Source organism: Eretmochelys imbricata, chromosome 3 (assembly GCF_965152235.1).
Source record: "Eretmochelys imbricata isolate rEreImb1 chromosome 3, rEreImb1.hap1, whole genome shotgun sequence".
Lineage (NCBI taxonomy): Eukaryota > Metazoa > Chordata > Testudines > Cheloniidae > Eretmochelys > Eretmochelys imbricata.
In genome coordinates, this window is record NC_135574.1 from 102,132,951 (window position 1) to 102,152,117 (window position 19,167).

General features: G+C 38.8%; 1 protein-coding gene across 4 annotated transcripts in view; it reads left to right on the top strand.

The window, feature by feature from the left end:
• The window catches only part of EYA4 (EYA transcriptional coactivator and phosphatase 4), a 74,834-nt gene extending 56,271 nt beyond the window's left edge, over positions 1–18,563 (top strand). For all 4 annotated transcript variants that reach the window (XM_077811759.1, XM_077811760.1, XM_077811761.1 and 1 more), the window contains 7 exons: positions 780–869; positions 8,666–8,724; positions 8,829–8,989; positions 11,334–11,448; positions 13,755–13,876; positions 16,738–16,838; positions 18,483–18,563. In XM_077811759.1, the coding sequence (XP_077667885.1) occupies positions 780–869; positions 8,666–8,724; positions 8,829–8,989; positions 11,334–11,448; positions 13,755–13,876; positions 16,738–16,838; positions 18,483–18,563 (729 nt within the window). The remainder of the gene's footprint in view (positions 1–779; positions 870–8,665; positions 8,725–8,828; positions 8,990–11,333; positions 11,449–13,754; positions 13,877–16,737; positions 16,839–18,482) is intronic.
• The last annotated feature ends 604 nt before the right edge of the window (positions 18,564–19,167 follow it).

Consider the following 19,167-nt stretch of genomic DNA (forward strand, 5'->3'; position numbering starts at 1 on the left):
AAGTCCCCCCCCTCCCTTGCACCATATAGCATTATTCCATACAATACAATAGCTAGTGACTTTTTCCGTTTTACGTGTCCTCACTAAAGAGGCTTCTGACACTTAATTTGAGAGACTATTATGCGGTCAAATGTTGGGAAGATTTTTCTGATCCAAAATGAATTACTATGGTGTAATGGATGGTGTAGCAAACTGGATGTCAGAGAATGTGTTTTGTGTTCCTGACTATGTCACTGACTCACTGTGAATGTGGCCAAGTCACTTAACTTCTCTATACCTTAGTTTCTCTGTCTGTAAAAGGGGAATAAAGACCTGACCAAACCTTTATACAATGCTTTGGGGTCCTTGGATGAAAAATGTAAACTATTCTTATTAAAATAAATATTTTCTTTACTAAATTCAACTTATGACTTCTAATGAGCAGTTCTCCTCCTTGGTACAGCTGTAAATAATTTAGTTAGACTTTAATATTTCACCTTCTGCAAATATGTAAATAGTTATCATGTTTCTCCTCAGCCATAGGTTAGCCAATCTATCAATATTTAGCTTTTTTAGACAATTTTTCATAAAACAATCCTTTCAGCACCCCAAGCATTTTGCTGTTAGTCTGTGAACTCCCTTCAACACATCAATCCCTAATAGTAACTTTATAGTAAAAGGTTCAGACCCAGAGAATTTTAGAGAAATTACAGCAGAATGTTGGCATACATCAACTTTTGAATAACTGCTACCTGAATGAATTTTAATTAAATATCTAACCTAATTTTTCATTTTCTAAGGATCCACCAATGGCAGTGACCCTGGGCCTGCGAATGGAAGAAATGATTTTTAATCTTGCTGATACACATTTGTTTTTTAATGACTTGGAGGTAAGAATCTACAAAATGTAACATTGACTGTTTCATCCCAGAACATGACATTAAAGGTTTCCTACCTGTTAGTATTTCTTACACATAGCAATATGGACATTACTCTGGGGTTGGTCCTACTCACCGAACAATCACAGGCAGTCATATTGCAATAATTTTTAAGCATCGGGGTACTTACATGAAGAGTGGGGACATCCTCAATATGTCACCTCTGTCCCCTGCAACAGTTCTTTTCACTGTAGCTGTTAGAGTGTTTAAGTCTGCAGATTTTGCTGCGTCTGCAATGTTCTCATAAGAAGGGACGTATTTGCCTCCCACCTCTTCTTTCTCAGCTTAAGTGGTCCCTTTTTGCCTCTAAAAGACCTTGTCTGAACAGAAGAGTTTGAAGTCCTCTTCTTAAACTCCTCCTTTGTTGCCTGCCTCTTGGCTTTCCCATATTCTCAGGGTAAAAAGAGCTACCCTTCCTTTTCAAGGGAAGAAGGAGAGTTTTCATTATTCTTCTCAGACTCTCATCAGTGAGTTTTGATGATAATAATGACAGACTTTTAGTCATGAACAGGCAATCTGGACATAATCATCATTCATGTCTCTAAAGAAATAGAAATTGAGAACAAACCCTAAAGTGTCTCCAGATCTCCAATTTCAAAACCTTACCCTTAATATAAGAAAACTCAGGTGCAAATTTTCTTTTCCCCTTCTCAACTCTCTGAAGAGCATTGTGGGTTTAGGGTTGAAGACTCCAGACAAGAAAGGCACATCAGTAAAATACAGCACAGTTGTACATAGTATAAAAAGAAAAAAATCCCTACATCTGTTTCATTATTAAAATATTCTATTTCCTTCCCCTCAGCCAATACAACAGATAGACTTTGCTAAATCCTGTTCAGTAGCTTCTGGATTCCCTTCAGATTTATTTTTGGTCCAAAAGAAAACTGGGAGTTTTCAGACTGTCCTTTAGCTTTTTTTGTATGTCATCTGTTTAGTCAGACAAGCTATAATCAAGATAATGAACCTCAGTCTCCTATTTCAGGTGTCTCTCAAGGAGGTGCAAATCCTTATTCACCCATCCATTTCAAATTCTTCCACTTATGAGTTGGCCTTCAACATGTTTAATTCATAGCCCTTAACCCTGCATGTCTTCTCCTCACAAAATGTATTCAACAGATCAAAGTATGTGCACCTGGAGGCAAGTGCCCATCTCATGTTTTTCATCTGGTTGTTTCTCCAATTACCAGCCTCTTTGTGCCATGCACAGACATGCTTCAGCGAATCATCGCCTAGTCCAAGTGTTCTTCCTCATGGTCTGAGATCACAAGGAAGCATCGATGCAATCAGTCATGCTATTACTCAAGTCATGCTCTCCTCCCTCTGGTTATAGCTGGCAGACCACCGGGGATCACTCACCTGTTAGGGTCACCATAGATCCCCTGCTTGAGTATCAACTATTTGATAACCAGAGCCAACAGCAATACTGTTTATGCATTGTGCTCCACTCATGGAGTCTAGTTCTGTTGTTATGGAATGTGACAACCTCACAATTGTCAGTTTTTTTCTGAATAGGCAGACAAGATTTTTCAGATCCACTTCTAATTTGGATCAGAATACCTTCCCCGGGAAGACATTTTTACCACTCATTGCAATCAAAATTGACAAGGTTTTGCTTCAAATTCTGAGAGAAAGGAACCTGATGGATGGATGTATTTTCCTTCCATTGGGGCGGGGACTCTCTTAATCGGCACTTCCCTTTGTTCCACAGCCAATAGGGAAATCAAGAAGTACCAAGCTGATGATGTCTTCATTGCCCTTCGCTGACCTCATTGTCTCTGGTTCTTCCAAAGTCACAAAATAACGGTGTCCCAAGCTCAGATCATTCCCCTTACCTTCAACCTTTTGTCCCAAGACCTGTTCTTCACCTGAGCTTTACCTCCTTTCTCCAGCAATATGAAATCTGAGAAGTGAAACCTTGGCTCTTCCTCAGCTAGTGCGTGTTTTATTGCAGTCTAAGTGAGATATCACTTGACCATGCAAAAGCATTTGGTGAATATTCTCTTTCTGGTGCCCCACAGCAAGGGATAGATTCTAAATCAATTTTTCAAAGCATTGCTTAGTTTTCTTTGTAATGAACCTTTGCCCTGGCATGCTCAGATTTCAAGTGGCAGCCATAAGAACCCTAAGTTCCTCATTAGCATGTGTCCAAGTTTCTTCAAGCTTGCACTGAGTTCAAGGCACCAGTAAGCTCCCTCTTCCAAAGTGGAACTTCACCTTGATTTTGTAATGGCTTTGTTTTTTTCTCTTTGGGCCATTTGCTGAAGCTTCACTTTGTTTTCATTCTCACTATTAAAGTTGTCTTCTTTGTAGATATCATGTCAGTTTATAGATTTAGCAAATAGGGCAATTTCCATGCAGGAACACCACCTCCTGTTTTTTCCTGATAAGGTTCTTTTAACACCTTGCCCTAAAAGTCATTCTCAAGCTCCTTTTGGCATTTGGCCTGAATCAAAACATTTTCCCATTTTCGATAGCTTGCAAAGTTTCTTTTGGGATGTAGATGAAGCTTTTTGTCCAAGAATCTAGCATTCCAATGAGATTAGTTTAAGCCAAATTTCTTGAATACAATTAAGTATTTTCTAGCCTCAACACTATTGCAAAACCAACTGTTTGTATTACAAGGTAGGACCAAAAAAAGCTTCCAAGACCTCTGTTTTGAAATATAGCAGAAGGCCAACAGGACTCTCCACCTTTCCTGAAGTCACAACTCCAGAAAATCAGTGTCCGCCTTGGAGTTAGTAAGGGTCTGGACAACATACGCAAAAGTCTGCAGGATGGCCACTTGGGAATCCCTTTACCTATGGAGGGAATTTCTCCGCTCTCTAAGATTTTTAATAGCGCTCCTTGATTAGGGAATTTAGATCTTCACAATGACTGGCCAATCTGCTGTTCGTCCTTTCTAAAAGCTCTGCTAGGGTTCTGTTTTATTGTCTCCCCACCCTTTCTTTTCCCCTTCCCTCTTGAGTTGAGTACAGTTGTGGTTGGATACATTGGGTTATGCAGGATGTTCTAAAATCAGTCACTCTTGGTTTAGACCAGTCTCCTTTAGTCATTCCTTCCACAAGCTCCGCTGTCCAACATCTCTGACTCTCAACATGCTTTGTGTCCTAGGTTTTATGCCCTGGGCAGCATTGGCCAAGAAGAGTACATCTGTCTCGGATGGGGAGACGTTCTCAGATATAACTGGGTCCTGAGTTGTTGATGATCTTAAACATCAAGACCAAGGCCTTCAATTGGCACTAGAGGTAGTGAAATGGGAGGTAGTGGAGGGGCAGAGCACTAGTTCTCTCATCAGATGAAGAGCTGAGCCACCATGTTATGCATGAGCTGGAGCTGCTTTATTCCTGTCATCTTCATCTCCAAATATAGCGCATGATAGTAATATAGTCTGGAGGTGACCAATGTGTGGATTACGTACCCATCTACTTGTGATGCTACCTTTAGTCACCAGGTCCTCCAAGACGTTCTCTTCTTAACCTTCTTTGTCCTTTTCCTTCTTGTTTGATGCAGCCACTACTTGTCAACTGCTAGTAGTAACATCCAGATTATTGGATATTACCACCTGCAAAATCTGCTCCCTATTTGTTGTCTTGTAATTTCCAGAAGTTCCCATGCATTGAGGTATTCCTCTGGAACCTAGTAACCAATGTTCTAGTCAGTAAAGCTTCTGCTATTATTTGAGGCTGGGTTTTACTTTTCTCCAGCAGTTTCATTCTTGAAGTATAAATTTTAGGTAGCTCGAAAAGTATCATTTGGGACCCTAGTTGGTAGCCTTGCCTTATATACAGTGGCTGCATGCTCTAGAAAATTCTTGCAGCAGAGCCATTTTAGACTGCTTAGAGGGTGGGGCCAGCCCAGTAGTAATGTTTGGATTAGTGGCAATTACATTCATTAGAAGATTGTTGTACAGGTAAGGAATAAAATTATATATCTTCCTACACAAATATTAAGTCTAAGGATTACTGAGAAATTTTGGTAGAAAGTAATTCAGTTCTAGTGCTTTCCCCATCACCATAAACACATGCACAAAAATCAGTGTCTACAAATATTAATAATAGTAATTGGGACTTAGGTCCTGTATGTGTGCAGCAGTAAAATAGTCTATTGCTATTTATTGTAGTTTTATCATAAGTTGTGGGAAACCCAAATTCATACAGTTTAAAGAAATATACATACGTAATATTGGTTTAGAGAGTAAGAAGGGTAATGAGGTATGAAGAATCTATAAGTTTACTTCTTTCTCATGTTGAAATGAAAAAAAAATCAACCTATGCTATTTTTTCTTTCATATAAAAGAGGGGAAAAGTTCAGGTAGCAGTTTAAATAAGCCTCAAAACTTGGCAGGCAATTCAGTCCAGTTTTAACAGAGACTGAGGCATGTACATGAAATGGGTGGTTCTGTACATCCTGAAAATGTGTAGTGCTGAATATCTGCAGTATAAAAGCATTTTTGTTTTCAGTGCAGTGAGTCACTGTTTTTACTGGATAATGAGATTACTATCCATTCCAAGAGGATAATTTTTATGGACAATTTGAAGGCTCTGCACTTTCAGTAAAATTTTCAAGCTCTAAAAATTCCTATAGGTAATTAACTGCATTGAGGTGTTATTTAAATAAATATTACTGCAAACAAAAGTCAGTTATTGTACCTGGACTAATTCTGTACACACACAGTAATAGAAAATATATTTTATCTTTCTTAGTTTTGAACTTGCACAGCCAGTGACCCACTGTGACTTGAGTGTAGCCAGTACTGTAGCTGTTATGAAAGGTATTTTACCTTAAAATTCAAATTAACAGAGAGCTTTTTCCCCCCCATTTCTATCCCATCTTTCCTATAAACAAGTTACAATCTCCTAATGTTGTGCAACATGCTCATTGTTTCCACTGGGAACAGGAAGGAACTGACTAAAATCTGTACAAAATTTCTGGACTTGGCTTTATGGTGAACTTGAACATTTTTGGGTATGAAAGTTTATCCAAATTTTACAAATACTTTGGTCTAGTGTGACTTTAAAAATCGAGAAGAAAGGAATACTTCAATAGAATAGAAAGAGCACGAGTCCGCTCTAAGGTCTCCTTTGTGAGTGTTCAGTAATGCACCAAAGAAAGAAGCAAGTAACAATGCTCCCATAGCTCTGAAACAATTGGTTAAGAGGGTGAGCCATAGACTCAGTGAGGAGGAGGAATTGGAAAACCACATGTATTTCGATCCTATGGAAACTGAAAAACCCTCCTGCAGAGACCAGCAGCAAGGAAGTCAGAAAACTGCATGCTCTTGGACCCTCTTTCTTTCCTCCCCATAAATTGATGAATTTGGATCTGCCTTTCAAGTTGTAAGACAAAAATTCAAAGGAGAAGAAAAAGCCTGAGCCTTTGCCACCCACTCTTATTCAATTTTGCTGATAATTTCATTAAGTCAGTCTCTGGAATTTTAGATGTTGGTTATGTGCCAATTATTGGGTCTATTCCAAACAAAACTATTTTCTAGTACTAAAATGTACTCTAACTCCAGTACTCGTTATAAAATAGCTGAACAGTTAAACAACATTCAGCTATACACACTCCTTTTTATTCGTGCATACTTTGTGTATCCCTCATTTCCTCAGCACACACAAACTCACAGGGTCAGATACCTTTACACCCTTGACTAATATGTTACTCTGTGAGCAATCCCACTGAAATCAGCGGAGTTGCTCTGGAGTATGATGACTGCTTAACATGAGTAAAGATATCAGAATCTTTCCCAATGCAATATGGAGTCTGATTCTAGCATGCCCAAGATCAACTGTGTGGTATATCCACCACTGGCACCTCTCCATAGGCACAAACAATGGTGAGGGCAAGAGAGCAAGAAAACACTCCTTTCCCCCCCCCCTCGCCCTCCCCCCATTTTCATAGAAAAACTTTGTTTAAGGCTCTGAATTCCAATAGCGTTTTGCTAGTTCCTGTCAGAACCAGGAAGTCCAGAGGTCCACACAAAAATAAACAAAGTTGTGGGTTACCTGAACTTTTTAAAATGCCCAAAAAAGTTCTGTTTAGAGTGGGTTGTTTTTTATTTTACCAGCATCAGTTTGTGCAAACCTACTATTTTTCCCCAGTGTCCACATTTATATTCTATAATATTCTGCACCCTGCAATAATCCCGTCTCATTTAGAGGGAGAAAAATGCATTTTATTACCCCCAAGGAAAGAACAATCCTTGAACCCAAGGAGCTCTTACACTTCTATGGCAATTACATGATTGGGTTAAGCCAAACAAATAGAATTTGGCTGCTAGTTCTTTTGGGTATATTACAGAATGATAAATCATAAATACAACTATTAAAATTATGTTGTCTGCACTCATTTTGTCCACAAATTGGTTCTAAAGTCTAATCTGACTTTAACAGGCTTACTTTGCATGGGAAAAAATCATCGTGTTAACTGTTAAGGCAATAAAGTGTTGGACAAAAAATTCTTATGAAATTTCTAAAAATTACATCTCTAATTAGATGTCCTGCCTTCCTGGTTTAAATTCTAAATTTTCAATGTGTATATTCTGAAACTTCTCCTTTCTTCAGACTTTAAATTTTCTTAGCAGTTGTACTAGACTGAGCTTTGAGACTTCGAAAAAGTGCACATCTGGACTGGTGATTTTGTTTGACGATGACTGAGAGAGCTTGTTATTTAAGGGTATGCAGTTCTGTAAGTGGAAAGCTCAGCCTAAGTGATTTTATTAACGTGCGAGTTAAAGCAGTAGAGTGGGTGAATCAGTTTTCAAAACCATGACTCAACCTTTTTTAAAAAATTAGAAAAAGTTTGACTGTTTTTCAATATAATCCTTTAATCCAAACCTTCACAAATTGTGATTATTTTCACTTGTGACAGCATCACTTAAATATGTGCAGGTAAAATCTCCAAACTAGTGAATCCATACATGTCCTTCAGATGATATACTATAACTGTGGTACAGAAAACAAATGTAAAACTATCCATGCAGCACTTGTGTACACATTCACTGAGAGTATTTTCTTGTGATCCCACATTCACCACTTTTTCTCCGTAACTGTGAACAATGGAAAAACCTTAAAAAAAACAGTGCCTGAATAAAGAAAAAGTTCTTTTTAAATTATACATTTTCTCTTTATGTTCCATACTTCCTGTTTTTTTTCTGGGACTGGACATAGTCAAATACTACAGGACAGGCTGTTTCTGTGGTTTTTTTCAGCCCAGCTGAAACCAGGAAGTAGTGGAGCCCTCAAGAACTTGATTTTGTGAGGTTTCCAAACCAAAGAGGTTTGGGTAAGTTCAGATAAGACTTGGATAAGCATCCAGACTTTTGGAGGCTTAACAGAAATGACAGATCTTTGACATTTGTCTAGCTTTTATATAGAATGGAGAACAATGGTCTGAACTGATTTTTGAAATGCTGGGTTAACACACATCTTACCAACGCATCAGAGAGAGACTAGGAGAGGGTTTTTTTTAAAGAAATTCTGTCTAAAATCACATTGAAGTACCTTATAACTTTCTTTGGCGACTCCATTTTAACTCTTAATTTGAATAGTGTCTGAGGAGTTGAAATTTCTTTTGTTTCGAAAGAAAAGTTTATCATGATTGAGTGTGTAGACACTGCCATCTTCTGGCACAATCAATGCTACACACAGGTTGTTTCATTAATGCCTGTACTAAAGACATATTGGGAAGTATTAACACATACATGAAACTTTAAAACAAGTTATCTTTTTACTTTAATTTTTCAATAGGAATGTGATCAAGTTCATATAGATGATGTTTCTTCTGATGACAATGGGCAAGACCTAAGGTAAGATATACTCTCTTTCAAAATTTTATGTTTTGCAAGATTAAAAAAGTTCATTTTACAGAAATAAATTGTATTTATTTTTAATATATTTTGGGTGTTTGCAGTACCTACAGTTTTGCAACTGATGGCTTCCATGCAGCTGCAAGTAGTGCAAACCTTTGTCTGCCAACAGGTGTAAGAGGAGGGGTTGACTGGATGAGGAAGCTGGCTTTCCGTTACAGAAGAGTAAAAGAATTGTATAATACTTACAAGAACAACATAGGAGGTAAGGTTAGGACAAGTTGAAATATTATGAAGTTACATTTGAAGACATTACTGTATGGTTATGGTAATTAAGTAATGCTACCTTACTATACCCTTGGAAACTCCACAGTGGAATTAGTGCTATTAAAATGTAATATAAACGACCAGTCCAGAGTTGTGCAAGATACCCTGCCATTAAGATGGCTAGAATTTTGCTTCTCGGGGACGAAGAGGGAGACCCTGGAGAATTGTGATAGCAGCACACTCAGAGTGAAATTCTGGCCCAATTGATGTCAATGGCAAAATTCCAGTTGAGTTCAGTGGGGCCAGAATTTCATCCTTCAGACACAATTCCCTCGGACTTACTGGCTGTTCCAACCACCTACAATATTTTTTAGGAGAAAGGTCAGGTGTCCTTCTGCTTCCTCCCCGCTGGTGCCTTCATGCCGAGTCTGACTGGTCTGTTCCCCCATTCTGCTCTTTTGGTGGGCTGGGTGGTAGCCACGCTCTCTTCCAAATCCCATTGAAGAAGTCCACTGGCAGCCAGCCAGGTCAGTTCACTGCATGCTGCAGCTTTGAAGCCAGAAAAGCTCTTCTAGTCCTGCTGCCGTGCCCTTTCATAAACTCTGTAGCAGACTCCCCCACCTGCGAGTTTAACAGTCAACGTCTGATCTCTCACAAGATGATGGCTTCACACTCTTGGGCATCCAAGTGGCAGTAATAGCAGCAGTGTTGAAAGTGTCTTTGAGTTCTACTGTTGCAAAAGAAGGCTGAATGAACCCAGAGGATCCCTCCTGTAAGATTTAGAGGGCCAGCCAGCCCCAATCTGAAGAGCCCTGAGGGATCCAGATCAATCATCCACCGCCAGAAGACATGGTCTTCTCTCCATTCCCCTGTTCCAGACACGACTGAGTGGGAGACCCCAGGCCTATGTGATGCTGAGGGTCCCAATGAAGCTCTTGACTATTGTAACAAGACTGACTTCATTTGAGGCTCATTTAGAGAGGAACCTAAACTCAAAACTCTCCTGTGAACTAAAATATGTAGGGTTGGCACGGCTTTAGAACCAAGTCCCGCTGTCAGAAATGGGAATAATGAATTAGGACGATGTGGACAAGGAGTTTTAGTCACCATAGTAAACATTTCACTGAGAACTGGACTGACATATATCTTCGCATTTTTATTATTGAAGAGTATTTACTTACAGGAAAATGAAGCAGTAAGAGCATTTGTAGGTGGTGACTGTTGCATGGCTTAAGACCAAGTGGCTTAAGATACCTGAGATGTTAATGATATCCCAAGAAATTATCCTGTCCGGAGTGTCATATTACCATTATGAAATGGAATTTTTATACATTAAAAATACAGGAACAAACTGACCTACAGATTTACTGGACATTCATACAAAAGCTCCTACTGTGTCGAGAATTCTAAAGATGCTATATTCCATTTTCAAAAATGGGTTACTGAGCCACTGTGCAAGAACCTAAAGTAAACAGGATGGTTGTAATAGCAGGTATCAGTATGAGGGTGGAGTCCATCTACCTAGTGTATTCTGTATGTATTTTTCTTTTCCCCCCACAAACATCATTTATGCTTTATTGATTATCTAATGTATTCCACCCTTTGTGGCCAATTCATACATGCATCCTGCTGCCTCCAACTTTTGTAACATTATTTCCTCACATTGTGGTCTTGTTGACAGAGAAACAGAAAACCTGACTGGGCTAAGTTATGGTCAAAAGTGTTCTGCCCTTCACATCTAAGGGGACTACAAAGAGGTTGGAGGGAGGCTTTTATAGTTTATGTGAGACATGATTAAAGGAAGGATGACATAAAGTCTACAAATACTTCAAGGCTGCAACAGCTTCAGATACCAAGGTTGGATAGAAATTGTTTAGGGTCCATAACTAGAAGTAATGAGATAACATTAGCAGAGATAATTGGGGCTGCATTTCGGTAGGATGTATGGTTATTAGGCTGTGGATAGTCTTGCAACAGAAGTGGTGGTAGTCTAATTGCTTTGGGGAAAGTACTAGAAAATGTACTGTAGGGAAGAAACACACACACACACACCCCCTCAAACAACCGGGTATCTAAGCTGGTTATTAATGAGAGCTCAGGTGTCTTCAAACAAAATTATTTAAGTCCTAGAATCTTAAACGTCCCCATTACAGTGTGGAGAAGTAAAACCCCAATCCAGTCATCACTGAAGTCAATGCGAGTCTATCCATTGACTTCAGTGGATGAATTTTATCAAGCCTTAAAAGCAGAATTCAAAATAGAATAAATTACTGCAAAATCTGCATGTTCCAGCTAAAGCACAGTTTAATTTGTTTGTTTTTCCTTACTCATTTATATATAAGGTCTCCTTGGCCCTGCTAAAAGAGATGCGTGGCTGCAGTTAAGAGCAGAGATTGAAGCTCTGACCGACTCCTGGTTGACAAATGCACTTAAATCATTATCAATTATTAGCACTAGGTATGTACTTGTGTATATTGTAAGAACATTAATATTAATTTATTTTATATTAAAAATACAAGTGCCACAGCAGAATAGCCTTCATAAGTAACCCTATAGTAAATCTGTGAAGTGGAGGGGTGAAACTCTTAAGTTAACAGATTTCAGTTCTTTAGATGTACGTTAAAGGGACACTTACAGTTAATGTAAGCCTAAAATGGACTTCACCTTTAAATTATGTCCTCTAAATTCAAAATCTCTCTATCTTGTGTTTCTGCATAGTGTCTGCCTGTAGTGGTACCCGAGCACGGCACAACATTAGAGCACAAAAGCCCAGAACTCAAAGGTCTCTGTCCATTCCTGCAGAGATAATAATTATGACTCTGGGGGTATGTCTAAACTGCAGTGTGAGACCAGGGTTCAAACTTGGCTTTATGCCTAACCCCCCTTCCACCAACACACAAATTGCTCTGACCCAGGGTCTGAGGGCACCATAGGGGAAGAAGGACCAAGCCAGGACCGAGGGTTCAAGCCCTATTGCTTGCAGTGTAGACACAGCCATTGGATTCATGCTCTGGGAGTCCACCCTTAGCATCCCATAGGCTGACTTTCTTTGTTCTGTAGACAGTCAAGTTTTCACACACTACACAATGAACAAAAGGCTAAGGCAGCCACATTTTGGGTGGGCTCTAGGGAGTCTGGGATATGGGTGGTTGTACTCAGGCTGCACAATGTGTTGTATACACTGGAGTCCCAGATTGGGACTGAAGGTTCAACAGTTCCTAATCTGGGGTTACAAATTAGTGTAGATGCTCAAGCCCTAGGTTAACAAATCCAGGATCTGCGAACTCATGTGCTATTAACCCTGGACTTACATTGAAATATAAACATGCCCTGAGTGGATATGCAGGTTTTTTTAGAGCAACTCTGTTTAACCAAAGTAATTAAAACGCAGCATTCCCACCCCTAAGAAATAAAAATAACCTTCATTGCTGGTTCTCCAACAATGATATTCCCAGAGCAGTACCCGTTCCCTCTGAGCTAATCAGTACTGCAAGTGCAAAACCATGGAAATGAACAACATGGAGCCACATTGTCTTCCATTTCAAGAGTAACATGGGTGAGAGATGAATTGGTGTTAAGGGAAAAGAACAAAATGAACAACTATTTTAAACATCTACATGTTTTTTTAATAAACAGCAGCTAAACTGGAAAACTGTTTTAGCAGTATCTAATGAAAGAAAAAAATAGAAGTACAAATAATTTGTGCATGTGTGTTTGACACCATACTACTTATTTCTAAAACTATCATCCACACAGTATTCAAAAACTGCATTGTCATTTAAGCAATAATGGCTTGTTGGAAAATTATTACCGATTACATAAAGACCAGTCAGAGATGTTTAAATAATTGTCAAGTATTTCATGAGTACTGTACATTTATCAATCCTCACAGTGTATCTGAGGTAGATGGGTATTAGCTCCATTTTACTGAGTAGGAAGCTGAGACATAATGAGATACATCACTTGCCAGAGGTCCCATGTTAAGCCTGTAGAAGAGATTAGAACCCACAAGTTCCTGGTCCTAGCCCCCTCTTAACACCAGTAGGCTACACTAGTGATCAAGCCCTTCCTTGTCTGACCTTGTAATAGTGTTAAATTCCATTTCTGGTTGTAGAGTTGCTGCCATCTGAACTCCTCAAAGCCAGACTGAAGTGACATTAAAAACTTTCCAGTTTCATCACTGATTAGGTTTTTCTCTCCCCTCCCCTTGGAAAGATTGCTCTTTCCACACTTGAAATATTAAGATGGTGATGTTCAGTTTTGAGGCCACCATTAATTTACAATTCTTGGGTGAGAAAAATATGTATTTCTCTATTGTCCCTGTCCTTCCCCTTAAGGCAGGAATGACAAGTCATTTTTCCCCCTCCTAACTCTTTTGCATCTGATTGTTCCTTAGTCACCAGTCACTGCCAATTTGAGAGTGCTGTTTTGGCAACATTTTTGAAAGTGACTAGTGATTTGGAGTGTCTCAATTTTTGAGCATTTATTTTGACACATCTTAAAGGGAGCCAGTTGTCACAGCACTGCAGACCTACGCACTTGCCTGAAACAGAAAAACCTTCAGACAAAGGATAAGATTTTTTTAATAAAACTGTTCTCAACGCTGGTTAAGTGATGGTAATGCATTTGGATTGACGGTTAAATGTCAGGAAACCCTGAATGCCATCCTCGGTGGCCAGTTTTATTTAGCAAAATAGGAACGGTGTAATTTTTTTGAATGATGTACCATTATGCAGGTTGAACAATTTTTTCTCTCCCTTCAGGAGTAACTGTGTAAACGTTTTGGTAACAACCACCCAACTCATCCCAGCACTTGCAAAGGTCCTGTTGTATAGTTTAGGAGGTGCTTTTCCTATTGAAAATATTTACAGTGCAACCAAAATAGGTAAGAAAATTATTCTTTAGTCCTCAAAGACTGCATTTGCTTTATCATATGAAAATATTTTTTCTTATTAGTTATGGATGGATTCAAAGCCACTTCTCTGATAGCATGAATGTTTAGGTAGAAAATAAAGTGTGCATTGCTTCAGTTTTTAAGATTTATTGACTGTTTAAATACTGTTAAGAAATTTGAACATCTATGTTTGCTATGAGTACTTCTAATCCCAGTACTTGTCACATTTATATATAGAATATGTACCATCTAAATATATAACTCTGTCACAGGGCGACACTGGCCCTTTTAGAGCACCTTTTAGTGCACCTGATCAGTAGGCTCCAATTGGCCAATTAAGAGGGCACCTGGGTATAGAGCAGAAAAGAAAGCCAGTGAGAGAGAGAGAGTGGTGAACCAGAGCGGCCTGTGTGGGAATCAGGGACAGGTGAGAGCTACCAGGAACTATGGGAAGTTCCTAGAAAGAAGCAGAAGGTGTTTTCTGGGAGAAAAGCTGAAGGCAAGAAAAGAGCCTAGAGGGGTTTGTTGGCTGACTTCCCCAAGCAAGAAAGCTTGGGTCAGAGAGCAGGAGGAGCCTGCTGGATACAGGCAGAGCTGCGAGGCAGAGAGGACTGAAGATAGGGGAGTAATGGAGGGGCTTGCCTGCTGACATCTCTAGTGCTGGATGCAGAGGAACTGAGAGAGGGCCAGAGGAGAGGCTGCACTGGGGGTTCCTATTGGGAAGAACAGGATTATACCTCAGTTGGGAGGACTGTGGTGGCTGTCCTGGTACAAGGACAGGGGATGACTAAAAGTCCAAGCAAGGTTGAAGAAGCCAGTATGTTATGTGTTTCATCATACAATAAGTTTAGTTTTCATGACTGTTTGCACTTGAGTGAGAAATGGACTACATGTTCGGGACTTTGGTTTTGGACCATTTGCACAAGGTTTTATAATAAATCAGCCCCAAGCAGGATATTTATTATAGCAAGAGAACCTGAAGAGGAGTTACTGGGGACTTTGGAATGGGACATTGAGGCAGGCATGCCTATTGTGCCATGGCCTGCCACAAGAGGGTCTTCCCTCTTACATTCTCCCTGTTGAATTTCATCTTTTATATGTTAGATGTACGTTATGTAATTCCAGTGCTTTTTATGAACCAGCATTTTTATAAATTCAGCTACCTCATCAGCATTATAAGAGAGGCTCAGCTAATTTCTATTATAAACTAAGATCTTCATTTCATACACAGCAATTTCAGGCATCCAATACCCTTCAAGTCTGTTAATTATAAGTTACTTAACTTCTTGTATTATACAGTGACAAATTATACTCTTGAAAATTGCAATCTACAAAATAAAATTTAGTCTTGGATTTTCAAAGGTACATCTAAGACTCCTTTGAAAATGCAAATTGAGGTGCATGCAGAGTGATTATAAAATATGAGGAAAGAGTGAAGGTTTCCACCTGATGAAAGGTTGTATTAAAAATTCTTAAAATGATTGTGACATTTAGGTCACAGGACAACCCAAGTTTCTACTGAAAATCTAGGGAGAATTTCCTGTCGAATATGATATGGCTTTTGACTTCTGATGGTTTCAGAAGAACTTGCATCTGAACATTAAAGGTCACCAGAATGGTGATTTTCAAATAGCTAATAATTTGGAAGAGTTCATATCTGACAATTCATCCATTCCAAATTTTAACTAAAAAATATGAAGATTGAATTTATCAATCAATCAGATTTCATTGGCAAAGTGTCATGAATATATTTGTTTTTAGAACAACATTTTTTAAATGTGCCTTTCAGCAGCACAAAGAAAAACTGATTAGCTACATCATTCCATAATGAGGAGATGCATGAAATCATTTAAAACTTTCTCAAAGAATTAAGTATAGCAAATAGCCTAAATTACATTAAACCGCCAATTTAATGGATCTCATTTATGGCAACCTGCACATTTTAACTAGTGTGCAAATTGCATTCAGACTACAGCAAGGAGTGATATTCAGAGTAGCACCATCTGCCGCAGGAAAGTAGAACTCTTGCCTGACATGCAGCGGAATTGTGCCCAGTACTACATCCCTCCCCTCTCCCCACATCCTTTCAGGTGGGTTAGGCCGCTGGGGTTGTACAAAAGGAGTGGTCCCTGCACTCTGAGCATAGCATCTGTAATTGGAGGTGGCCCTTAAACTCACTACAATCTGGTCCTCATTCAGCAGTTCCAAAGCACAGTGTTTTCCTAATCATAAACCTCCTTTCTTGTCACTGGCTGAGCCCACCTAATCCACAGTCTTGCAAAATGGCACATGTTTCAGGGGCATCTTCTCAGCAACTTTGTTTCATTTCATTCTTCCCCCTAGCTTTGAGTGCCCATCGTCCCATAATGACAGCTCTTTCCCTTTCAGTAAATACATTTTAAATGAAACTGCTACTGTCCTTAGGGAAAAAAATTAAAATCTGCAAGTATTGAAATTCAATTTTATGTTTTTACAATGGTGGTAATACCATCCTCCTGTTACGGCCAAGATCTGTACCTAATATCAGATAAATCTGCTTAGTCTGACCAAAGGAATTCAACAACTGCTTTTTTGCTGGTTGTATCTGTGAAACAAGCCAAAAGCTGGGAGTTATGAAAAAAAGCACACTTTTTGATAGGATTCACTTAACCCTTTGTAAAGCTTCAGGATAACTCACATGATGGCTTGAATAAGTAGTGCGTTGTTTTTCAGGCAAAGAAAGCTGTTTTGAGCGTATAGTGTCCAGATTTGGCACTAACATAACTTATGTTGTGATTGGAGATGGACGAGATGAGGAGCATGCAGCTAACCAGGTAACTTCACTCTGAACTCTTATCTCATTTATCTTCCAGGAAAAGAAAGTTGCTTTGAACGAATAATGCAAAGGTTTGGCAGAAAAGTAGTATATGTTGTAATTGGGGATGGTGTAGAAGAAGAACAGGCAGCAAAAAAGGTAACCTGTCTCATGAAATGTTGGTGTGATCTATAGAAAGGCTTGCATTAGTAACTGTTTTATTTCCGCTAGTGTTGCACAATGGCAGATTGGCAAATAAGTTAAATATTCAGAGGCACCAAGAGCATGATAAGGCCTACACTTACATTAAAATAAACCATTTGGATTCTAGCATTTGCTCTATGACAATCTGGGTAAGAAATGTACCCCACAAAATTAAATGAATGTTAATGGGGAGAACAAAGCAAATGAAACCTAACAAGATATAAACAGAAGTAATAAAGCAAGAGGGGTTTGGGTTAAAACAACACGGGGAAATTAGTCAGAGCTATTGGAGAGAATGCAGAAAACCAGCAAAAAGTATTGTGCCAAAGTTCTACTATCATGAAGAAAAACAAATGTTATTAGAATATACATGGGGAAACATGATTGATTTTAAAACCTAGTTTGTTTCAAGAAATACTTCTGCAAAAGGAGGACACACATGTACAAATAGTTTCTTCAAAGTAAAAAAGTTTATTTTCAGTTTTCTCAAAGTAAAAATTTAAGTATGACGTATAAGCAATTAAATTGTCAATATTTGAAAAACAGAACAAGTAGGAAATCTTTCAGAAGTCAAACGCATTCCCCTGTAACTCCCAGTAACGTAGAAAAGCTGTACTCTGAATGTTGTACTCTTTGCCTCCTGAGTTATGACCAGAAACACCAAGAATTAGCACTATGGATAGCAAAACTTAAATCTTTCTAGCATTTTGATGGGTCCATTGTGTTGTTTTGACATTTACACTGTAATGGAAACAAAATCAAAATGCTCATTCCAAATGGTTGCTTATAGAGGTGCAGTATTGGTGATGGGTCTGTGCTGAACACAGGTGGTTGGTTTCGGCAGTTTCCAGTTGGCATGCTTCTCTCTAACTGTAGCTGTACTTGCATGAATAGATATGGTTTTCAGAGGAATAGATGAACACAGCAGTTTACAAATAGATCTGAACTGAGCAAAAGAAAGCTTCTTACGTAGTTCCAGGGAGCTAGTAGAGTGTCTAGCAGCAGCCTTCGAAGAGTGAACTGGCATAGGTAGATCTGTAATTCACTATACTGCATCTACCAGCAGACATTGATGCTTTCTGCAGTATCGGTCATCTTTATTTAAACCAGTGTTTTGAAAGTTTCTCTCTAGAAGAGTTTTCCCCCAGCTGGGGGAAAAAAAGCAAAAACAAAAAATACTTGTCTCTGTTGCAAAATGTTACATATAAGCCTTTCCTTCAGGACTGTCCTATAACCCTTTAAATGGGGTTATTGAACTTTTTTAATAAATAAATTGTGATCATCCTTTTTCTAAAACATTCCATAGTAGAAATGAGCAATGTCCCCTGGCCAAAGGAAGGGAGTTGCATTCAGTGAGTTTTGGGCTATTTCCAGTGTGAATAGTGAAACCAACTATCAGATTAGCTCCTCCTAGTTATAAGAATTAAGCTCAGATCTATTTCGGTCTGATTTTTGTCGGTATTTTACTAACAAACATCAGGCTGCAACCATAACATTACAAATGTATTGTTGCGAGTTTAACTGTATTTATTTGCTGTGCACCTTCTGCTGTTGACAAGGTGTTCATTTTCCCCTCACTTTTTCCCCTAACAAATGTAGCACAACATGCCTTTCTGGAGGATATCAAGTCACTCGGACCTCTTGGCTCTACATCAAGCACTGGAACTAGAGTATTTGTAACTGTGTTCTATAGTTGGCGATCCTTTTTTATATTTCAAGTACACTGAATTTTTATGTGTGATTCGATGCCTCTGGCTTAACACATATGAATTGTCTTAAGAAGGGAAGAAATATTTGGAATGAAAATTCCACAATGAAGAATTCAGATTGCTGAATGGAGTTAAAATGTTAGCGCTACATAAGGAAGCTCTATGGTCTTATATATGCAACATTTTTAACGAATAAAAACTATGGAGGTTGCTGATACACACCAAATCAGCCCTAATGGGAGCGAACAAAGGACTCATGATGGCAAAGCACCAACATGCGTTTTCTGACCGACACGGTGGTGGTCAACAACATTCCTCAATATGGGGTATACTCTCAGCACTGAGGTTTGAACCAGACTTTAGCCTACCTAACCCAGAAAATCTGAATTGGAATGCACTCAGACTGTATAATGACAATCCTGTCTAGATCTGTAATTTGTGTAAATTATTGATGAAAATAATTTACTGTGACTTTATTAGCAGCTGATTTTTGGAAGTGGATGCAATTTTTCTTTTTTGGGGGAGGGGGTGGGGAAGGGTTATATAATATTGTCTCTTTTCTAAGTTTGGCAAAC